The 19,879-nt window shown below is 48.5% G+C and overlaps 2 protein-coding genes across 5 annotated transcripts; both read right to left on the bottom strand.

Moving 5' to 3' along the window:
• Positions 1-27: 27 nt before the first annotated feature.
• Positions 28-19,643, bottom strand: LOC125325764 (estradiol 17-beta-dehydrogenase 11-like). Of its 3 annotated transcripts, none has more exons than XM_048303104.1 (8): positions 19,613-19,643; positions 6,289-6,528; positions 4,001-4,108; positions 3,259-3,390; positions 2,511-2,617; positions 1,681-1,818; positions 1,303-1,419; positions 28-595 (listed from the first exon to the last, which is right to left on the bottom strand). In XM_048303104.1, exons 2-8 carry the CDS (start codon positions 6,496-6,498, stop codon positions 508-510), a joined length of 900 nt encoding a protein of 299 aa, XP_048159061.1. In that variant the 5' UTR covers positions 6,499-6,528; positions 19,613-19,643; the 3' UTR covers positions 28-507. The 3 variants fall into 3 exon arrangements, with proteins under 3 accessions (XP_048159061.1, XP_048159062.1, XP_048159060.1); XM_048303105.1 differs by having other exon boundaries at positions 6,289-6,514; positions 19,599-19,641; XM_048303103.1 differs by lacking the exon at positions 19,613-19,643 and having other exon boundaries at positions 6,289-6,846.
• On the bottom strand, positions 28-19,657 carry LOC125325766 (estradiol 17-beta-dehydrogenase 11-like). Of its 2 annotated transcripts, XR_007203533.1 has the most exons (8): positions 19,373-19,657; positions 17,456-17,563; positions 16,714-16,845; positions 15,966-16,072; positions 12,126-12,263; positions 11,748-11,864; positions 10,425-10,792; positions 28-227 (listed from the first exon to the last, which is right to left on the bottom strand). XR_007203533.1 is itself a non-coding variant. In XM_048303110.1 (7 exons), exons 1-7 carry the CDS (start codon positions 19,580-19,582, stop codon positions 10,705-10,707), a joined length of 900 nt encoding a protein of 299 aa, XP_048159067.1. In that variant the 5' UTR covers positions 19,583-19,657; the 3' UTR covers positions 10,074-10,704. The 2 variants fall into 2 exon arrangements, 1 of the variants encoding a protein (XP_048159067.1); XM_048303110.1 differs by lacking the exon at positions 28-227 and having other exon boundaries at positions 10,074-10,792.
• Positions 19,658-19,879: the final 222 nt, after the last annotated feature.

Genomic DNA, 19,879 nt, shown 5'->3' with positions numbered 1-19,879 from the left:
GACTTTCACTGCCAAGAGACACTGTTCTTTGTGTTAAAGAACTGTATTTATTCATATAAAGGCATATTATTGGTGCAAATGCGTAATTGATAATCGATGTAATTAGGTATATTACATATACACCTCTATTATTTCAGGTATTTGCTACAAAAATATGGGAAATTCAGTGTTCATTAGAGAATTTTATATTTTAAGAATATAAATTGAACTGAAAACAGGCCACCCACCTTTGTGGGAATTCCTGCCAGCCTCAGCACAATGAGATAGAGGTGATGGGATGTACATTCAAAGCAGCCCTTCTAGAGCTGCATCTCTGCTTTGCTAACACTCCCTGTTATGCAGGTGTGTCCCAGCTGCAGGTGTGGGATAAGCCCTTAGGTGTGCCTGGGAATGGTGGCCTGGAAGCACCTGCCTTAGCTCTGCTCTGAATCAAGCCAGCGGAACTACACTCAGCACATGTTCTGTCTTCTCTGGTGCCTCTGGGAAATGAGAATCAGTTCTTGCTTTTCACTGCGTGCTTCTCTGCCCAATGACTGCATCAAACTTGACATCAGTCATCTTCCTCAGAAGATTCAGGGCACGTTCTGGAAACACCCTGAAAGAAACATTAACATGAAGTTAAATGTGGGAGAGTAACTTAAATTATGGGGAAAAGTGTCACTGCAAGTGAAGGAAGAGCTGGTCTGGTAGCAGAATGTATGCACACACATGGACTGAGACAGAGTCTTAAAATGGGCATTATTTCCCAAGGACACATGGCCCTTGTCAACCTCTGACAAGTTTTAACTCCGATTCCACCCATCTCTTTTTATGAAAATTCCATGACAGGTATGTACCAACCATGATTTTGGCTGCAATACTGCTGCAGAATCCAGAAAGTTTTCATACTGAACATAGACACAAGCATTTGCTTTCTCTTTGCAAAGGAGCCCTTTTAGAGCAATTTTCCAGCCTCCATGGCCTCAATCTTTGGTGTTGACATGGAGAAACAAACACAGATAAGCAGCAGGTCCTCATCTCTCTCTGGGACTACTGTTCCCGAGAATGTGGTGGCCTGCAGAGCAGTGGAGCTCTGCACTGAGAACAGTCAGCTGCAGCAAGTGGTTCTGTACAAGGGCCTATGAAAGGGCTCAAAAAAATCTCTGGATGATGTCTGCTGTTGTCACTGGAAAGAACCACTGCATTATTAACTAGCTTGTGATATGTTCTAAAATAGAACTTAATCTTGAATCAGATTTTACAAGTTTGAGGGTGATACACTCAGGAGGTTACAGTGGATACATTTTTTTTTTTCCTGCTCACCTTTCAAGCAGTAAACCAACACTCTGATTTGATGGAACAAAAACCATTTTCTGGTTGGTCACTATTCCTTCCATCAGAGCCTCTACAACTTCTTCAATCTCCAAAATCTTTCCAAGCCTACACAGGAAAGCAAACATATAAGACCTGCAGTAGTAAAAAGGGGTGGTACTGGCTGATGTAGGAGGCTTCACAAATGCACAACCTCAGGTAATTCAAATGCAACCATTACATGAGTTAAAGGACACTGCAGATCTTCTTTAGCCAATGATACACACTGTTGTTATACAGCCAGTTGGAACAGAGGCCTCAAGCTGGGGATAATATGCAGTGCCGTGATGCAAAGAAGGAAGCACAGGAATGCAGAGCATTGACAGTTACCTTACAGTGGGGTTTTTGACAAATCCAGTGTTTATAAAAACTGGACAAAGGCACGTTGTTTTTATTCCATCCTTTCCCAGGGCAGACAGCTCCTCTGTCAGAGCTTTATGAAATCCAACTGCAGCAAACTTGCTTGAGCTGCAGGAGGGGAAAAAGTACAAATGAGAAGGCAGCAATCCTATTTCCACTTTTCTACAACTGCAAATGGCCTAAACCATCATACACTTACAGTACGGGCTAGGAGGCAAAACCCTCCAAATAATATAATCCAGCTGAGAGACAGAGCAGGGACTATTCTAACTTTCCCTGTGCCACAATGTAGTGGTGGATTAGATATTGAAACCTGTGGAGTAATTGTGGAAAGCAGACAAGGTGTGAACAGGCAGACAAAACAGACAGGAAAACATCAGGAAACCTTAGAAAACATTTACTAGTGTGTGTCAATTGATGCACATCCCATTTTCCTGAGAGAAGATTCCTAGGAGGAATGCAGCCTGAATGTGTGAAATGAAGAAGGATGGGCAGGGTCGAAATGCAGATTAACCCTCGAATGTTTACTGTACCACACAGGAGCATCTCAAATCAATTGTGTGTGCTTTGAAACAGAGAAGCATTATTGGAGCAAACCTGAGGAATGACCTGGCATGGAAATAGGTGTGGGCCTTAAGTTTAAATAGATTTCAAAGAAAATAGAATAGTCACATGGCTATTCTTTTGTACAAACATTGCTGCTGATTCAGTCAGAGCTAATAACTTGGTACTTTCTGATGGAGAAGATGCAATTAAAATTTTTCAAAAAATGAAGCAAGGTTGATTTCAAAATCACTTACCAATATGCCACCATGAAAGGAATCACAAAATGACCTGCAGCCGAAGCCACTGTGACAATGTGCCCGTAGTTGTTGTTCATCATGACTGGCAGAAAAGCTCTCGTGGTCTTGGAAGTCATTTAAACCAAGAGGCAGAAATGCAGGGGGCAGGAAGGAGGAAAGGAACATTGTTTTCTTAGGCAGACTCAGCACTGACCCTCAATGTCATTCACTAGGTGGCCAAAGCTATCCCTAAAGCTATGAGCTGCACAGCACCTCAGATTCCCAGAGCCACAGGGATACCTGCTCTCTGACCACTGGTGCAGTTGGCAACCTGCTCTCCAAAGGTTTCAGGAGTTGGCTATAAACAGCAGCTGGTTTTCATATCTTTCCTTTGCTGCTTTTAGGTTTCAGGTGTCAGCAGGAATGCTGGCAGGGTCTCACCACCAGCACGTACAATAAACCACTTGGCGACCTACGGCTCCTCTTTTCTTCTGCCCCAAACAAGTACGGCTGAACAGCTGAAACCCTCCCACCCTGTCAGCCCCAACACCTCTGACAGAGGCCAGTGCGTGCTGCAGGTGAGGCTGTCACCAGCCAGCTCAGATCAGCAAGAGGCTACTCCAGTTCCCCAGCAGACATTCTGCTTGGGTGACCCTGTACTGTACAGTTCACTTGGTAATTCACTGCTAATAATGGTTGGTCTAAATTGCCTCCCCAGTGACATTCCCAAAAAATCTGTAGCTATGGAGATGGTGGTGGCCCTTACCCACATGTGACCAAGAATGTTGACTTCAAACATCCTTTCTATCTGGTGGTCCTGAGTCGAGAGAAAGTCGGCAGCTGTAATCACACCAGCGTTGTTCACCAGGATGGTCACATCCCCAATCTCCTTTTTCACCTTTTGGAGAGCAAAAAAAAGCCCCAAATTGTGTCTGTCACTCAGGGGGGGAAAAAATATGCAAGGGTGGGGAAGATGAGCCATAATTAATTTCATTCTTATCATCGCATCTTTAAGGGAGATGAAGATCATCCCACATTTTCAGATGTGGCAGGAACTGCATAGGAGAGCCAGGAAATCTGGTTTGGATCTGATTCTTCTCCTTTAATTACTGCCAGTATTTACTGTGTTCCACACACTGTGCTCAGTATGGACCGTGTAGTCACAGCTGGGACCATGGAGGTACAGACTGTTCTGAGGCAGCTGGACCACAGCCATTACAATAAAATGTTTCATTTGTCCTCGGTGCTGTCTGTGTTCCTTCAGAGGCTCGAACCCTAGAGAGCAGACTTGGCACCAGGCTGTGATACACTGGAGCCTCCTAAATAGGATGAGACTGGCTGTGATCTTGGAAATGCTACAGCACTCCGTGTACAGAGAGCAGCGAGGAGTGGGGAGCTTCCAAGGCCTTGCAGGATTTGTGTACAACACCTCTAGCCTAGGTTTCCCTGACTTTTCTGGAAGTCCAGCGTGTTTGGGAAAGCCTTTGGCCGTGCCCCTGCTGCCCCACCTTGTCTGCAGCACTGTAGATCTCCTCCCGTTTGCTGCAGTCCACCACAAAGGTTTGGACAGTGGCTCCCAGCTTCTGGCATTCTGCTGCTGTCTCCTCAACACCGTGCTGGAAGAGGCAAAGAGAAAGACACCGTGCACAGCTGTCCCCTTGCCACGGCTGAGCAGCAGAGGCTGAAGATGGCCCTGGACTGAGCAACCACTGCCCAGCCCCAGAACAGTTCATGGCTACCCGCGGAAAGAGCTGTAGGTGGGGTTGCTGAGATGACAGGCATTCCAGCCTTAAATTGAGGATCTGTGTGTAGTGACAGCTAGAAAGGAAACCACAGAATTGTGGAATGGTTTGAGTTGGAAGGGACCTTAATGATTATATAGTTCCAACATCCCCTGCCATGGGCGGGAGACTAGAGCAAGTTGCTCAGAGCTCCATCCAATCTGGCCTTGAACACTTTCAGGGATGAGGCATCTCTAACTTCTCTGGGCAACCTGTTCCAGTACCTCACCATCCTCATAGTAAAAAATTTCTTCCTAATACCCAATCTAAACCTCCTCTCTTTCGGTTTGAAGCCATTTCCCCCTGTCTTGTCACTACATGCTCTTGTAAATATTCTCTCTCCATTTTTTTGTAAGCCCCCTTCACATACTGGAAGGTCACAGTTAGGCCACTACGAAGCCATCTGCTTTCCAGGCTGAACAGCCCCAATTCTCTTAGCCTTAGGAATGCAGCAACAAGAGTTTGGCTTGGTAAGGCACACGTAGCAGCAGACAGGGGGCACACGGTGCCTATCGCAGCACAGCAGGCAGTACTGTGAGTGTAAACAGAGTTCATACAACACAGGCCTGGCTGACACCCTGAGGTGTGGAGAGTGGCTCTATGCATTTCTGTAGTCATATGCTGGGTGTGAGAAGAGAGGTGCCCTCCACAGTTGTATTGGATCTGGCTGAGATGGAATTCATTCACCCTCACAGTGCTGTGCTTTGCACTATCTGCTAGAAAGGGGTTGATAACACACCAGTTTTTTGGCTGCTGCTGAGGAGTGCTGGCACAGCATCAGTGCTGTGTCCCCAATATTCCCCGCCCCTGGGAGGGGACAGCAGAGCAAAACTGACCAAAGGGATATTCCATATCATATGATGACAGCTCAGATATAAAAGCTAAGAAAAGAAGGAAGAAGAGGAGGGGCTTCCAGTATTTACAGTGTTTGCCTTCCCCAGCAAGCACTTCCCAGAATCATGTGGGCAGTCATCACTTGCTGATGGGAAGCAGAGAATAAAATATTTTTTTCTCTTAGCTTCTGTGCCTGCAAACTTTCAGCTTTGCTTTAGCAAACTGCTTTATCTCAAGCTATGAGTCATTGTTTCCCATGTTATTTCCTCTCCCCAGTCCAGCTGAGGAAAGGGAGTGATAGAGCAGCTTGGTGGGCACCTGGCATGCAGCCAAGGTCAACCCACTACGAAAGTGTACAGTGCAGAGAGACTTTCCTTACAGAATTGCACTTGACACACAAAAGAGAAGTCTCCCTCTGTCACTGTATCAGCTCACTAAGCCAGGGCAGAAGTGATTTTGTTGTTGCCTTGTCCCCAGGTGCCAGAAGGCCATGCCAGTGAGGCCCTGTGCTGGGGTATGTTTTGCAGCTTCAGGATGACACAATTAACTTCTTTGCTGACCCACTGTGTCAGAAACAGGAAGCGCAGCCTCTCCCCCTCCCTGCTGCACCTACACCCAGCACTTGGCCTGGATCCCTTCTGAGTGCCATGCTGCATGTTTGTATCTGCCCATCCTCCACTTGCCAAGGTCCTTTACAAGTATAGCTGCCCGGAGGGCAGCCGGGCTCACACAGCCCAGCACAGTGATGCTGCTGATAGGAGCGCAGAGAAAACACATCTCCCAGCAGTGCACAAAAAACACCTGAGGCTACAAAGAGAACAAGTGAAGGCAAACCTGCTCCTCTGTGGAAACAGCCTTCTGGTCTCAGCGGGCTTTTCCTGCCAGCCCGGGCAGCGGGTCCACCAGCAGCTTCCTGAGCGCTTCTTTCCCTCTCGCAGGTGCTCTGCCGGGTGCTGCCTGCTCCCTCCCGAGTAGCACCGAGTGACTGTGGGACCAGAGCCCCACATCCTCTGCTGCAAGTGGGGCCAAACGCTCTGCTGGCGCTCAGCATCCCAGCCAGAGACCGATGGGAGCGGGCTGGAAGGAGGCGATGGGGGTGCAATGCGGTGCCGCCCTTCTTACGCCCTTAAATCCCGCGTGGACTCGGTGGTTACGGAGTGAGGACTCGAGTGTGCCATTACCTTATTGATGTCCCACAGAACCAGCCTGCTCTGGCGCTTGGCGAACTCCAAGGCGGTCGCTCTCCCGACGCCATGGCCAGCGCCCGTGATGAGCACCAGCTCCCCGCTGAGAGACTTTCTCCTCACAGGCACGAACAGCTTCACAAAAGCCTCCAGGTAGGAGTAGAGGAGCGTGGCCAGGAACAGGAGAAGCTCCAGAAACAGATTCATTGTTTTCCCGGAGCTCCTTTGAGGACCGAACTGAACTTTAATCTCTTTTAAGGGGACGCGGGTTGCTGATTTACCCGCTGCCCTTCCCAGCGCGCGCCGCTGCTCCCGTCCATTTTCGCAGGATCCACCCCGCACCGCCCGCACCGGCGGGGGCGGGAGCGGGAGCCCGGGGCGGCTGCTCCGCCCAGCTGTCCCACGCTGAGCTCCCGGTGTCCCTGTGCTGGTGTCCCTGGGCTGGCACTGGGTGAGCGGTGCAGAGGAGCTGCAGTCTGCACTCCAATCTGTCCTAGCAGAAACATGTTCACCCTGCAGCTGACAGGACTTGCCGGGCATGGATACAGAAATGTGGGGTTTAGGGCGTTTTCTGCCCTCTTGGCTGAGGAAAACACAGACTATAGCGGTATGCAGACCCCTCATTGTTCTTCCCTTGGTTGTGACATTGCCGGATGGCATCTGTCAGTCACCCCGACTATTCATTCTCTGTTTCGTTTGTCCCCACAGAGGTGGCAGTGCCCTCCTGTCCCTCTCAGGCTCCTGTGTCAAGGAAACAGCAAAACATGTTCTTGTTTGTCATTTGCTGCACGTGGAAAAGGTACGGAAGTGGCAATGAAATTGCTCATCCAGTTACTGACAAAAGTATCTTGAAGTTACATTCAACTCTGTATTGTAATTCTTTTCAAATCCTGCTTTGTGGCTGTCGAGTCGCTCAGTGCCATGAGGTCCTTGAGCAGTTTTCTTCATGGTCCTTCCTTCCATTGCATATCTGTGCATTGTCAGCAGACTTTGTCCCCCACCATCCTCTTCCAGGTCCCTTAAGCAAAGCTGAATGAGACAAGTCCTTTCAATTTCTGGAACTCCACAGGTGATCTCTTGCCTAGCTGTTTCTCTTACTAAGTCTTTATTTAGTTATCCATACTCAGACCTTTCATCTTATGCTATGGCTGCTTAGTTTCCATAAGTCCTTTGAAAAATGGCACTGAATTGCTTGAATTGGGTCATTTTTATCTAATTGAGTCTAAATCACGCAACTCACACTTGGAATCGCTTGTATGTAACAGAGTATCCAGAACCTTAACCAGAACAGGAATGCTTATAGGAAATAGGAGAAAAGTACTTTCAGGTGTTTCTTCCAGCTCTATCAATGTAACTGCATGGCCTTTCTTGGAAAGGATTGCTGACCTTACTTCTTTGTTATTCAGTTAGAAAACCAGATGTATCATGGTCATGTTCATAATTTCATTTAAGGATATTTTTGAGCTCTTGGGGAATTGCGAAGGGTTCACAAGCATCTATCAACTAACCAAAATCGTGTCCAGTTAAGACTACAGTTTTTGAAAAGTATTATTTTTGTTCTGGTGGTTTGGCTGCAGCTCACCTTGTCAGTGAGAGACTGGGCTGACTCCAGCACAGAGATTCCGAGCTAGGCGCTTCCTACTTTTCTCTTGGAACTTGGTTCTCTGCTTAATTAACACATCAGTGTTTGGGCCAGACCCCAATTGCACAGCTCAGCAGTGCTGCCATTTTCCTGGCACAGGGCTCCAGTCAGTGCTGGGGCCAAGTCAGAGGAGGCAGGGAGGGCATGGAAGAACCAAGCCCGACTCCAAGAGACACCTCAGCAGGAGGCAGAGCACAGGGCCAGAATCACTGACCTGACTCATAAGGAGTCCTAGGCCAGGGTGTGAGGCACCACCCTCCAAATCTGGGACTTAGCTGTAGGTGGCCGTATGAAACCTGCTCACATGGACTCCTGCATGGACAGGGGCATCCCTCAGTGACCAGACTTTGGGATAAGCTTCAGTTGAGTGTTGTGGCCAGAAAGAGAACTGAGGAGTCTGGGAGGCTTGGTGACTCAGTTCTGGCACTGGTGTTCAGGAGATGAAGGCTGAAATCCTTGCTTTTGCATATGTTTCTTTATGCCAAGCAGAAGACTTGCAGCCATAGAAGACACAGAACCACAGCCACATATGGTGTACTGCACAAGTTGCCTTGCCCAATAATTCCTCTGGGCTCTGAGACCCTGGACTAGATCGGACAAAGCAGGAATCAATACAGTCTCCCCTTCCTTAGGAGCAAGTGTGCTAAGAAACAGACTGCAGGAGAGCACTGTCATCGCCTAGATGGATTTTTGTCTTCCTATTTAATGCTGCCATCAGAATCTGAATGATACACAGGGCTAGTGGGAATGATGTGCCAGGAGAAGCCAAGCATCTTAACTGATGTGTCCTACTGAAGCCAGTCCTTCCCCAGTCTAAGAAAAGGGCCAAGTCATCAGATGTTGCCCTGTTTCTGCAGTCATTTTAAGCTTTTTCTTTGGAGTCACTGGACTGTACTCTTCCTTTAAACAAGCATTCAAGTCATGAAATAGAAGAAATTTGGAAGGTGCGAAGGAAGAGGCTAGGCTGGGTGGGAAGTTGAGAATGTTTGCCAGCCATACAAGAGACAACTGTCAAATACCTACAAATCAGTAAAGTACTTATTTAGCCTTTATGTTACAGTGAGTTCTAAGGACAAACATTTTGGCCAGTATGCTGCTTGCTCTGACAGGTCTTTTGCACTTTTGAAGCATCTGTATTTTTAGACTTTTTGACTCCACACTAGGTAAGAGTAGGTGGGTGTGAACAAAATCAAAAAGCCACACAGATATGCTTTGGCTTCAAGTGTTTTGCATATGTGACAGGACTGTCATGGTAGCAAGAGGGCAATACGCAGCTCAAAAAGAAGTAGGGATGCAACCCCCCACATTTTGTCATGGTTTTTAAATGGAAACCATGCCTAAGTATTCTTTAATTGGGTTACAACTCTTTTTTTAATGTCCTGAATTTTGTGAACCCCTTCTTTCCTTTCCTGTCTCGGCTGCAGGAATTTTGCACTGTGAAGTACAAGAGCTGAAGTTGGGAAGTTGTGCTTTGACACACCCTGAGTGTCTTGTTACATGAATGTTCCATGGGCAAAATGGAAAAGAGCTGTGTGTTATTTAAGCTGTCAACAGTGCTTCTACCTGTTGCCAGCTAAGAGCAGGAGGAGCTGGGTGGTGAGGGCTCTCCCTTTTCTGAAGAACCTGTTTACAGAACAGCTTGAAAGGCTCAGGTGAACAGGACGGATTCCAACTGTGCCAAAGGTGGCATCTGTGCCTGGGATGGCTGCGGGCCAGCAGTGCCTGCAGCGGGTGGGAGTTGCACAAGTGGGTGCACAGATCCTCTGTGCTCTGGAGGGGTCTTTGACCCGTGTGTCATCAGCTGCTGCTCTCTTGGACCACAGGCCAAAGACCTTTAGGGGTTTCACCATCTGAGCAGGCCCCTGGCTTGTGACAAGGAGCTGTGTGAAGGCTTGTCTGGAGCCTTCCCCTGCACCCCCTGCCCTGGCACCGCCTTTAAGCCCTGGCCCTTCCATGGGCTGCACTGCCTGGCCCTGTACCTCACTGATCCTGATGTGGCTTCCCCCGTGCCCAGGGATTGCCTCATCCCTGCAGCCTGGGCTGGTGTTTGGCAGACTCTGGCTGATCCTTTCAGCATTATGGCACCTGCTCCACTGCCCTTGCCTGGACCTGGTTACCACTTTCATTGCTGAGAGACACCTTTGGGTTAAAAAATGTATTTATTTGTAATAAGGAGTGTTGATGCTGCTAATGCATAATTGATAAACACTGTAATTAGGCATTACATTACAAACAAGGCTGTATTATTTCAATAATACAAATAATTAATTCAGTAATGCTCATTACAAATGCACACAAAACTGTAAGTGTTCATTTGAGCACATTTTTTAAAACTTAAAATTAATAAATGAGGTGAAACAGGCCACCCATTTCCTCTATAAATTGCTTCTTGCAAATGCTTTTGTTCAGGGTTGAGTCCAGATTAACATATTCTCAGGCAATCCCTTCGCACTTAAACTAGGCAGCTGTGTTTTCCCAAACAAAGTCCCACCTTTGTGGGAATTCCTGCCAGCCTCAGCACAATGAGATAGAGGTGATGGGATGTACATTCAAAGCAGCCCTTCTAGAGCTGCATCTCTGCTTTGCTAACACTCCCTGTTATGCAGGTGTGTCCCAGCTGCAGGTGTGGGATAAGCCCTTAGGTGTGCCTGGGAATGGTGGCCTGGAAGCACCTGCCTTAGCTCTGCTCTGAATCAAGCCAGCGGAACTACACTCAGCACATGTTCTGTCTTCTCTGGTGCCTCTGGGAAATGAGAATCAGTTCTTGCTTTTCACTGCGTGCTTCTCTGCCCAATGACTGCATCAAACTTTGGAATGGCCAGCTTCTTCAGAACATTCAGAGCGCGTTCTGGAAACACCCTGAAAGATAATAACATGAAGTTAAAAGCAGGATACAAAAAATATAGGGAAAAATGTCACTGCAAGTGAGGGAAGAGCTGGTCTGGTAGCAGAATGCATGCACACACATGGACTGAGACTAAGTATTCAACTGGGCATTATTTCCATAGCTGTCTTCAATCTCTGATTAATTAAAGTCCAGTCCCAGCCTTTTAGGACAGTTCCAGTGCCAGGTATCTACAGGGAGTATGTGAGCTGCAATACTGCTGCAGGATCCAGGAAGGTTCAATATTGTACAGATGTAGGTGTGTATTACATTTCATGCTCTGAAAAGCAGCAGGTCTGTGGAAGGATGAGACATTAAAAGTGAGATGCAGTTTCCACTCCTAAGATTCCTTCTCTTAAGAGTTTTGTCTCTTTATCCCTCTGTCCTAAATTATGACCAAAAAAGCAAAGTTATTCTAAGTGTTTCAACAGCATCGGTTTTGACTTGCTTGTGCTTCTGCAGACTTGCACTCTCAACAAGCAGCTCTTGGAGTTGCAAAGAGATTTAAAATCTTTTTCTGAGTGTCTGGTGCTGGGTTTTGCAAACAAGAAGCTACCAAATGTTTCTTGAGATACTGTAGGATTTAACTGAGAAGTTAACTTAGTTGTTCAGATGTGAACTCCAGATTTGGAACTGGAGCTCTGGTAAAAACACCTCCTCAGCAGAGCAGCTACACTGGATAATGTAGTAAGTTGTGTGAGAGGATAAATCTTGCTTTACATAGCAGAGAGCAGTAAAGCCCTTTTGAAGGAATGTTCTCAGCCTCCATGTCCTCAGTGCTAACATGAAGAAACAAACACTAATAAGCAGCAGGTCCTCAGCTCTTTCTGCAACTATGCTGACTCAGAAGTTATAAGTTTGAACCTTGTATACTCAGGTAGTTAGTATTGTTGTTTCCACACCCATTGCTTAATTTTCCTTTGTACTTACATTTCAGAAAGCAAAGCAATATTTAGCTGTGGTGGAACAAAAACCATTTTCTGGTTGGTCACTATTCCTTCCATCAGAGCCTCTACAACTTCTTCAATCTCCAAAATCTTTCCAAGCCTACACAGGAAAGCAAACATATAAGACCTGCAGTAGTAAAAAGGGGTGGTACTGGCTGATGTAGGAGGCTTCACAAATGCACAACCTCAGGTAATTCAAATGCAACCATTACATGAGTTAAAGGACACTGCAGATCTTCTTTAGCCAATGATACACACTGTTGTTATACAGCCAGTTGGAACAGAGGCCTCAAGCTGGGGATAATATGCAGTGCCGTGATGCAAAGAAGGAAGCACAGGAATGCAGAGCATTGACAGTTACCTTACAGTGGGGTTTTTGACAAATCCAGTGTTTATAAAAACTGGACAAAGGCACGTTGTTTTTATTCCATCCTTTCCCAGGGCAGACAGCTCCTCTGTCAGAGCTTTATGAAATCCAACTGCAGCAAACTTGCTTGAGCTGCAGGAGGGGAAAAAGTACAAATGAGAAGGCAGCAATCCTATTTCCACTTTTCTACAACTGCAAATGGCCTAAACCATCATACACTTACAGTACGGGCTAGGAGGCAAAACCCTCCAAATAATATAATCCAGCTGAGAGACAGAGCAGGGACTATTCTAACTTTCCCTGTGCCACAATGTAGTGGTGGATTAGATATTATTGCTTTGGGGAGTAATCGTGTAATGCATAGCAGATATCTCAAAAAAGGCACTTTAATTGCAAACCGACAAACATCAGGAATTCTTAGAAAATTTCAACTGAAGCGCATCAATTGATGGACATCCTGTTCTTCCCATCTAGAAGATTCCTAGAAGGAATGCAGCTTGAATCTTGAAAATTAAGAAAGATGGGCAGGCTAGAAATGGAGATTAACCCTCAACTGTTTATTGTACCACAAAGGAGCATCTTGTAACAGTTTTGTGTGACTTTTGAAATAGAGGAGTATTATGCAAGCAAAACTGAGGAATGACCTGGCATGGAAATAGGTGTGGGCCTGGAGTTTAAATGAACTCCAAAGAAAGGAGAACCACAGAATCAGTTTATTGACTGCTATGGATTTAGCAGTATAATCCCAGTAAAATCCTGGCTGGAGAGTTCTCACACTGCTGACAGTGAGTGACTCTCTAAGGAGTGTTCCCAGGAAAAGGCTGGTCTAAGAAGGAGTATTCCCAGGAGAAGATTGCTCTAAGGAGTGCTCCTGGGGGAAGACTGCTGCAGCTGGAGCTGCCTTTACAGAAGGCTAGATGTGATGCAGAATGACAACACACAGTCTAACAGGTTTTCGGTGCCTGCACCATGATTTTCCTGACACATTTCAAGTAGAAAAGTAATTTGATGTTATGATGGCAGAAGGTCAGCAGGGTGGTCCTCTTGGTGGGAGGCTGTTATAGAACACCCAGCCAGGACAAACAGGCAGATGAGGTGTTCTACAAGCAGCTGGCAGAAGTCTCATGGTTGCCAGCCCTTCAGCTTGCCAGATGTCTGCTGGAAATACAACACAGCAGAGAGGATGCAGCCTAGGAGGTTCCTGGAGTGTTTGGAAGACAACCTCCTAACACAACTGGTAAGAGCCCACCGGAGGAGGTGCCCTGGTAGACCTGCTGTTTGTGAACAGAGGACTGGTGGGTGATGTGGTGGTTGGTGGCAGTCTTGGGCAGACGGACCACGAAATGTCAGAGTTTTCAATAGTGGGTGAAGTAAAGAGGGGCACCAGAAATTCTACCTTGGACTTCTGGTGGGCAGACCTTGGCCTGAAGGGCCTGAAGTCAGCCCTGAGTCAGCCCTGAAGGGCAAAGGGGTCCAGGAAGGCTGGATAGGCTTTAAAAAGGAATTGTGAAATATTCAACAGCAGGCTGTCCCCATGTGGTAGAAAGACAAGTTGTCAGGGAAAAAGACCAGCCTGGTTAAACAGAGAATTTAGGCTGGAACTTCGGGGAAGAAAACCAATGTATCCTCTCCAGATGGAGGGTCAGATAACTTGGGAGGATTATAAAGATGTTGTGAGGTCATGTAGGGAGAAGATTAGAAGGACCAAAGTGCAACTAGAACATGGCCTTAAAGACAACAAAAAAGGTTTCTACAAATACAGCAAAAGGAGGGTCAAGGAGTGTCTCCAGTATTTGTTGAATGCAGAAGGTAGTGTAGTAACAGGGGATAAGGAAAAGGCAGAGGAACTTAATACCTTCTTTGTCTTTAATATTGTCCAGTTGTCTCTCAGGATTCTCAGCTCCAGAGCTGGAAGTTAGGGACAGAAAGCTGAGAGAAGGGCCCCCAATCCCAGAGGAGATGGTTAGTGACCTGCTGTGCCAATTAGACCCTCACAAGTCTATGACTCCTGATGGGATCCATGCCAGAGTAATGAGGGAACTGTTGAAAGAACTTGACAAACCACTTTCAATCACCTACCAGCAGTCTTGGTTAACTGGAAAAGTTTCATCTGGCTGGAAACTGGCAAATATAACACCCACCTACAAGAAGGGTCAGAAGGATTATCTGGGGAATTACAGGCCTGTCAGCTTAACCTTGGTTCTGGGCAAGGTTATGGAAGACATCATCCTGAGTGCCAGTACAGGGCACATGCAGGACAACCAGGGGATCAAGCCCAGCCAACATGGATTTATGAAAAGAAGGCCCTGCTTGACCAACCTGATCTCCTTGTATGACAAAGCGGCCCACTTAGTAGATGAGGGGAAGGCTGTGGATGTGTCTATCTAGGGTCTGTCTAGACTTCAGTAAAGTGTTTGACACCATCTGCCACAGCATCCTCCTCGAAAAACTGGTGGCTTGCAGCTTGGGTGGGGGACCCTTCAATGGGTAAAAATCGGGCTGGATGGCTGGGCCCAGAGAGCTGTGGTGAATGGAGATACACCCAGTTGGCAGCTGGTCGCTAATGGTGTTCCCCAGGGCTCAGCTCTGGGCCGGTCCTGTTTAACATCTTACGGATGATCTGGATATGGGGATCGAGTGCACCCTCAGTAACTGTGCAGAAGACACTGAGTTGGGTGGAAGTGTTGATGTGCTCTAGGGATGGAAGGCTCTGCTGGAGACCTGGACAGACTCGATCTGGGCTGAGGACACAACTGCAGGAGGCTCCATAAGGTGAAGTGTGGGGTTCTGCACCTGAGCCACGCAACGATACAGGCTGGGTGAGGAGTGGCCTGGGACAGAAAGGGACACCTGGGGGTGCTGGCTGACAGCAGCTGAGCAGGAGCCAAAGTGTGCCCATGTGGCCAAGAAGGCCAATGGTATCCTGGCCTGTATCAGCCAGCAGGACCAGGGCAATGGTTGTTCCCCTGTACGCAGCACTGGTGAGGCCACGCCTCGAGTGCTGTGTCCAGTTCCAGGCCCCTCAATTTAAAAAGGACAGTGAGGAGCTCCAGCATGTCCAGAGAAGGGAAACAAGGCTCATGAAGGGTCTAGGAAACATGTCTTATGAGGAATGGCTGAGGGAGCTGGGTTTGTTTAGTCTGGAGAAGAGTAGCCTCAGGGGGGACCTCGTGGCTCTCTGCAACTCCCTGAACGGAGGTTGGAAGGAGGTGGGGTCGGTCTCTTCTGCCATGCCTGCAGTAAGAGGAATAGAGGAAATGGCCTTAGTGAGACAGGGGACATTCAGATGAGGTATTAGAAAAAATCTTTTCACTGCTAGGGTGGTCAGGCACTGGAAAAGGTTCCTCAGGGAGGTGGGGGAGTCACCATCCTGCAGGTGTTTAAGAGGCATTTGGATCTGGCACTGGATGATGTGGTTTAGGGGTTACAGTGGCAGAGCTGGGTGGATGGTTGGACTGGATGATCCTAAAGGTCTCCTCCAACCCTGATGATTCTATGATTCTATTTTATACTCTACAGTCAATGCCACAATGGTGAAAAGATCAAAAGCTGCTCAGTAAGGGTTTACTTGACAACAATACAACAAATTACAGAATAACTACATTCTAAGAAGGAGAAGGGAAGAGGATACCTTTTTTGCTAAGCAACAGTCTGCATTGGTGGGGGAGAGAAAACAAGGAGAATCTTTCATTAGTAGATGTGTCACATGACTATTCTTTTGTACAAACATTGCTCCTGATTCAGTCAGAGCTAATAACTTGGTACTTTCTGATGGAGAAGATGCAATTAAAATTTTTCAAAAAATGAAGCAAGGTTGATTTCAAAATCACTTACCAATATGCCACCATGAAAGGACTCACAAAATGACCTGCAGCCGAAGCCACTGTGACAATGTGCCCGTAGTTGTTGTTCATCATGACTGGCAGAAAAGCTCTCGTGGTCTTGGAAGTCATTTAAACCAAGAGGCAGAAATGCAGGGGGCAGGAAGGAGGAAAGGAACATTGTTTTCTTAGGCAGACTCAGCACTGACCCTCAATGTCATTCACTAGGTGGCCAAAGCTATCCCTAAAGCTATGAGCTGCACAGCACCTCAGATTCCCAGAGCCACAGGGATACCTGCTCTCTGACCACTGGTGCAGTTGGCAACCTGCTCTCCAAAGGTTTCAGGAGTTGGCTATAAACAGCAGCTGGTTTTCACATCTTTCCTTTGCTGCTTTTAGGTTTCAGGTGTCAGCAGGAATGCTGGCAGGGTCTCACCACCAGCACGTACAATAAACCACTTGGCGACCTACGGCTCCTCTTTTCTTCTGCCCCAAACAAGTACGGCTGAACAGCTGAAACCCTCCCACCCTGTCAGCCCCAACACCTCTGACAGAGGCCAGTGCGTGCTGCAGGTGAGGCTGTCACCAGCCAGCTCAGATCAGCAAGAGGCTACTCCAGTTCCCCAGCAGACATTCTGCTTGGGTGACCCTGTACTGTACAGTTCACTTGGTAATTCACTGCTAATAATGGTTGGTCTAAATTGCCTCCCCAGTGACATTCCCAAAAAATCTGTAGCTATGGAGATGGTGGTGGCCCTTACCCACATGTGACCAAGAATGTTGACTTCAAACATCCTTTCTATCTGGTGGTCCTGAGTCGAGAGAAAGTCGGCAGCTGTAATCACACCAGCGTTGTTCACCAGGATGGTCACATCCCCAATCTCCTTTTTCACCTTTTGGAGAGCAAAAAAAAGCCCCAAATTGTGTCTGTCACTCAGGGGGGGAAAAAATATGCAAGGGTGGGGAAGATGAGCCATAATTAATTTCATTCTTATCATCGCATCTTTAAGGGAGATGAAGATCATCCCACATTTTCAGATGTGGCAGGAACTGCATAGGAGAGCCAGGAAATCTGGTTTGGATCTGATTCTTCTCCTTTAATTACTGCCAGTATTTACTGTGTTCCACACACTGTGCTCAGTATGGACCGTGTAGTCACAGCTGGGACCATGGAGGTACAGACTGTTCTGAGGCAGCTGGACCACAGCCATTACAATAAAATGTTTCATTTGTCCTCGGTGCTGTCTGTGTTCCTTCAGAGGCTCGAACCCTAGAGAGCAGACTTGGCACCAGGCTGTGATACACTGGAGCCTCCCAAATAGGATGAGACTGGCTGTGATCTTGGAAATGCTACAGCACTCCGTGTACAGAGAGCAGCGAGGAGTGGGGAGCTTCCAAGGCCTTGCAGGATTTGTGTACAACACCTCTAGCCTAGGTTTCCCTGACTTTTCTGGAAGTCCAGCGTGTTTGGGAAAGCCTTTGGCCGTGCCCCTGCTGCCCCACCTTGTCTGCAGCACTGTAGATCTCCTCCCGTTTGCTGCAGTCCACCACAAAGGTTTGGACAGTGGCTCCCAGCTTCTGGCATTCTGCTGCTGTCTCCTCAACACCGTGCTGGAAGAGGCAAAGAGAAAGACACCGTGCACAGCTGTCCCCTTGCCACGGCTGAGCAGCAGAGGCTGAAGATGGCCCTGGACTGAGCAACCACTGCCCAGCCCCAGAACAGTTCATGGCTACCCGCGGAAAGAGCTGTAGGTGGGGTTGCTGAGATGACAGGCATTCCAGCCTTAAATTGAGGATCTGTGTGTAGTGACAGCTAGAAAGGCAGGGTGGCAGCACGAGTGAGTTTGGCTTGGTAAGGCACACGTAGCAGCGGACAGGGGGCACACGGTGCCTATCGCAGCACAGCAGGCAGTACTGTGAGTGTAAACAGAGCTCATACAACACAGGCCTGGCTGACACCCTGAGGTGTGGAGAGTGGCTCTACGCATTTCTGTAGTCATATGCTGGGTGTGAGAAGAGAGGTGCCCTCCACAGTGCACAATGTAGAAAGATTTTTCTTTCAGAATGACCTTTGACACACACAGGTCTGAAGCTCCCCAAAGTCATTACATCAACTCACTAAGCCAGAGGAGAAATGGATTTGTTGTATCCCTGTTCCCAGGTGCCAGAAGGCCATGCCAGTGGCCTGTGTAGTGAAAAGCCCCAGGTCACAAATAGCCTGTGAGAGCTCAGCAGTCCCTGTGGTGAGTGACTGGGCAGCTGCCTTCAACCCAGCTGCTGTTTAATGCTGAGAGGCCCCAAGAAGGAGGCCTTGTCAAGGTAGTTGGGTTGGAGGAGCATACTCATAAATCCTCTGGAATCCACAGCCTGCCTTGGCACTGTAGTTCAGTTCCTGCTGACACCCACGCTTACAATCTATTTCCCAGCACTAAAGCCAGGTGTCGCTCGCTACTGAACTTATACCTTAATCCCCTCATTCCATCCAGTGAACATGAACAATTCTCTGCTTTGCTGCAGCCCTGTACACTTTGGAAGAGCAGTGCCATGCCTCCTCCCACCCCTCCAGTGTCTGCTTAGCCATAATGGGTACCACGAACAGACACTGAAAATGTTCAACACTATCTTCCCTGTTTATCCATCCTCTCACTCAGCCTGTCTCGGGTTTGGGGTATTTTTGTTTCTGGTGGGCTGGGGTATGTTTTGCAGCTTCATGGTGAACTCCTTTGCTGACCCACTGTGTCAGAAACAGGAAGCGCAGCCTCTCCCCCTCCCTGCTGCACCTACACCCAGCACTTGGCCTGGATCCCTTCTGAGTGCCATGCTGCATGTTTGTATCTGCCCATCCTCCAACTGCCATGGTTTTTTTGCATTCCAGTCAAATAACCTGAAATAGAGAGATTGGGCCAGTGTAAACATTTAGTGAGGAGCCATCTATGCGTGTAGCTGCCCGGAGGGCAGCCGGGCTCACACAGCCCAGCACAGTGATGCTGCTGATAGGAGCGCAGAGAAAACACATCTCCCAGCAGTGCACAAAAAACACCTGAGGCTACAAAGAGAACAAGTGAAGGCAAACCTGCTCCTCTGTGGAAACAGCCTTCTGGTCTCAGCGGGCTTTTCCTGCCAGCCCGGGCAGCGGGTCCACCAGCAGCTTCCTGAGCGCTTCTTTCCCTCTCGCAGGTGCTCTGCCGGGTGCTGCCTGCTCCCTCCCGAGTAGCACCGAGTGACTGTGGGACCAGAGCCCCACATCCTCTGCTGCAAGTGGGGCCAAACGCTCTGCTGGCGCTCAGCATCCCAGCCAGAGACCGATGGGAGCGGGCTGGAAGGAGGCGATGGGGGTGCAATGCGGTGCCGCCCTTCTTACGCCCTTAAATCCCGCGTGGACTCGGTGGTTACGGAGTGAGGACTCGAGTGTGCCATTACCTTATTGATGTCCCACAGAACCAGCCTGCTCTGGCGCTTGGCGAACTCCAAGGCGGTCGCTCTCCCGACGCCATGGCCAGCGCCCGTGATGAGCACCAGCTCCCCGCTGAGAGACTTTCTCCTCACAGGCACGAACAGCTTCACAAAAGCCTCCAGGTAGGAGTAGAGGAGCGTGGCCAGGAACAGGAGAAGCTCCAGAAACAGATTCATTGTTTTCCCGGAGCTCCTTTGAGGACCGAACGGCGCGGGGACCCTGCCACTGCCACCACCACCCGCCCCTCAGACTGCCGAGGCCACGCCTCTTGGGGTCCGGCGCCCAATCAGAGCGCGTCTAAGCGCGGGGGCGCGTCCGTGGGCGGAGCCAGGCGGGGGGGGGTGCGGAGGTTTGGCCGCCCCTGGGGACCGGGTGCGCACCGGGCCGATCTGTGGCTCCCCCTTCCCGGCTCTACAGGGGAGGGAAAATTACATGGGGAATGGCGATTCCTACGTTGGGATAAGGTAGTTGAT

Source organism: Corvus hawaiiensis, chromosome 5 (genome assembly GCF_020740725.1).
Source record: "Corvus hawaiiensis isolate bCorHaw1 chromosome 5, bCorHaw1.pri.cur, whole genome shotgun sequence".
NCBI classification, from domain to species: domain Eukaryota; kingdom Metazoa; phylum Chordata; class Aves; order Passeriformes; family Corvidae; genus Corvus; species Corvus hawaiiensis.
This window is presented reverse-complemented; position numbering and strand designations above follow the sequence as displayed.

Coding starts and splice junctions, on each gene's coding strand:
- LOC125325766 (XM_048303110.1), bottom strand. CDS start 19,582: ATGAATCTGTTTCTGGAGCTTCTCCTGTTCCTGGCCACGCTCCTCTAC. Junction 16,846..17,455: donor TCTACAGTGCTGCAGACAAG/GTGGGGCAGCAG, acceptor GCTCTCCAAAAG/GTGAAAAAGGAGATTGGGGA. Junction 10,793..11,747: donor ATTGCTTTGCTTTCTGAAAT/GTAAGTACAAAG, acceptor ATTATCTTTCAG/GGTGTTTCCAGAACGCGCTC.
- LOC125325764 (XM_048303103.1), bottom strand. CDS start 6,831: ATGCCCGGCAAGTCCTGTCAGCTGCAGGGTGAACATGTTTCTGCTAGG. Junction 2,618..3,258: donor ACATTCTTGGTCACATGTGG/GTAAGGGCCACC, acceptor ATGACTTCCAAG/ACCACGAGAGCTTTTCTGCC. Junction 1,420..1,680: donor GTCAAAAACCCCACTGTAAG/GTAACTGTCAAT, acceptor TTTCCTGTGTAG/GCTTGGAAAGATTTTGGAGA.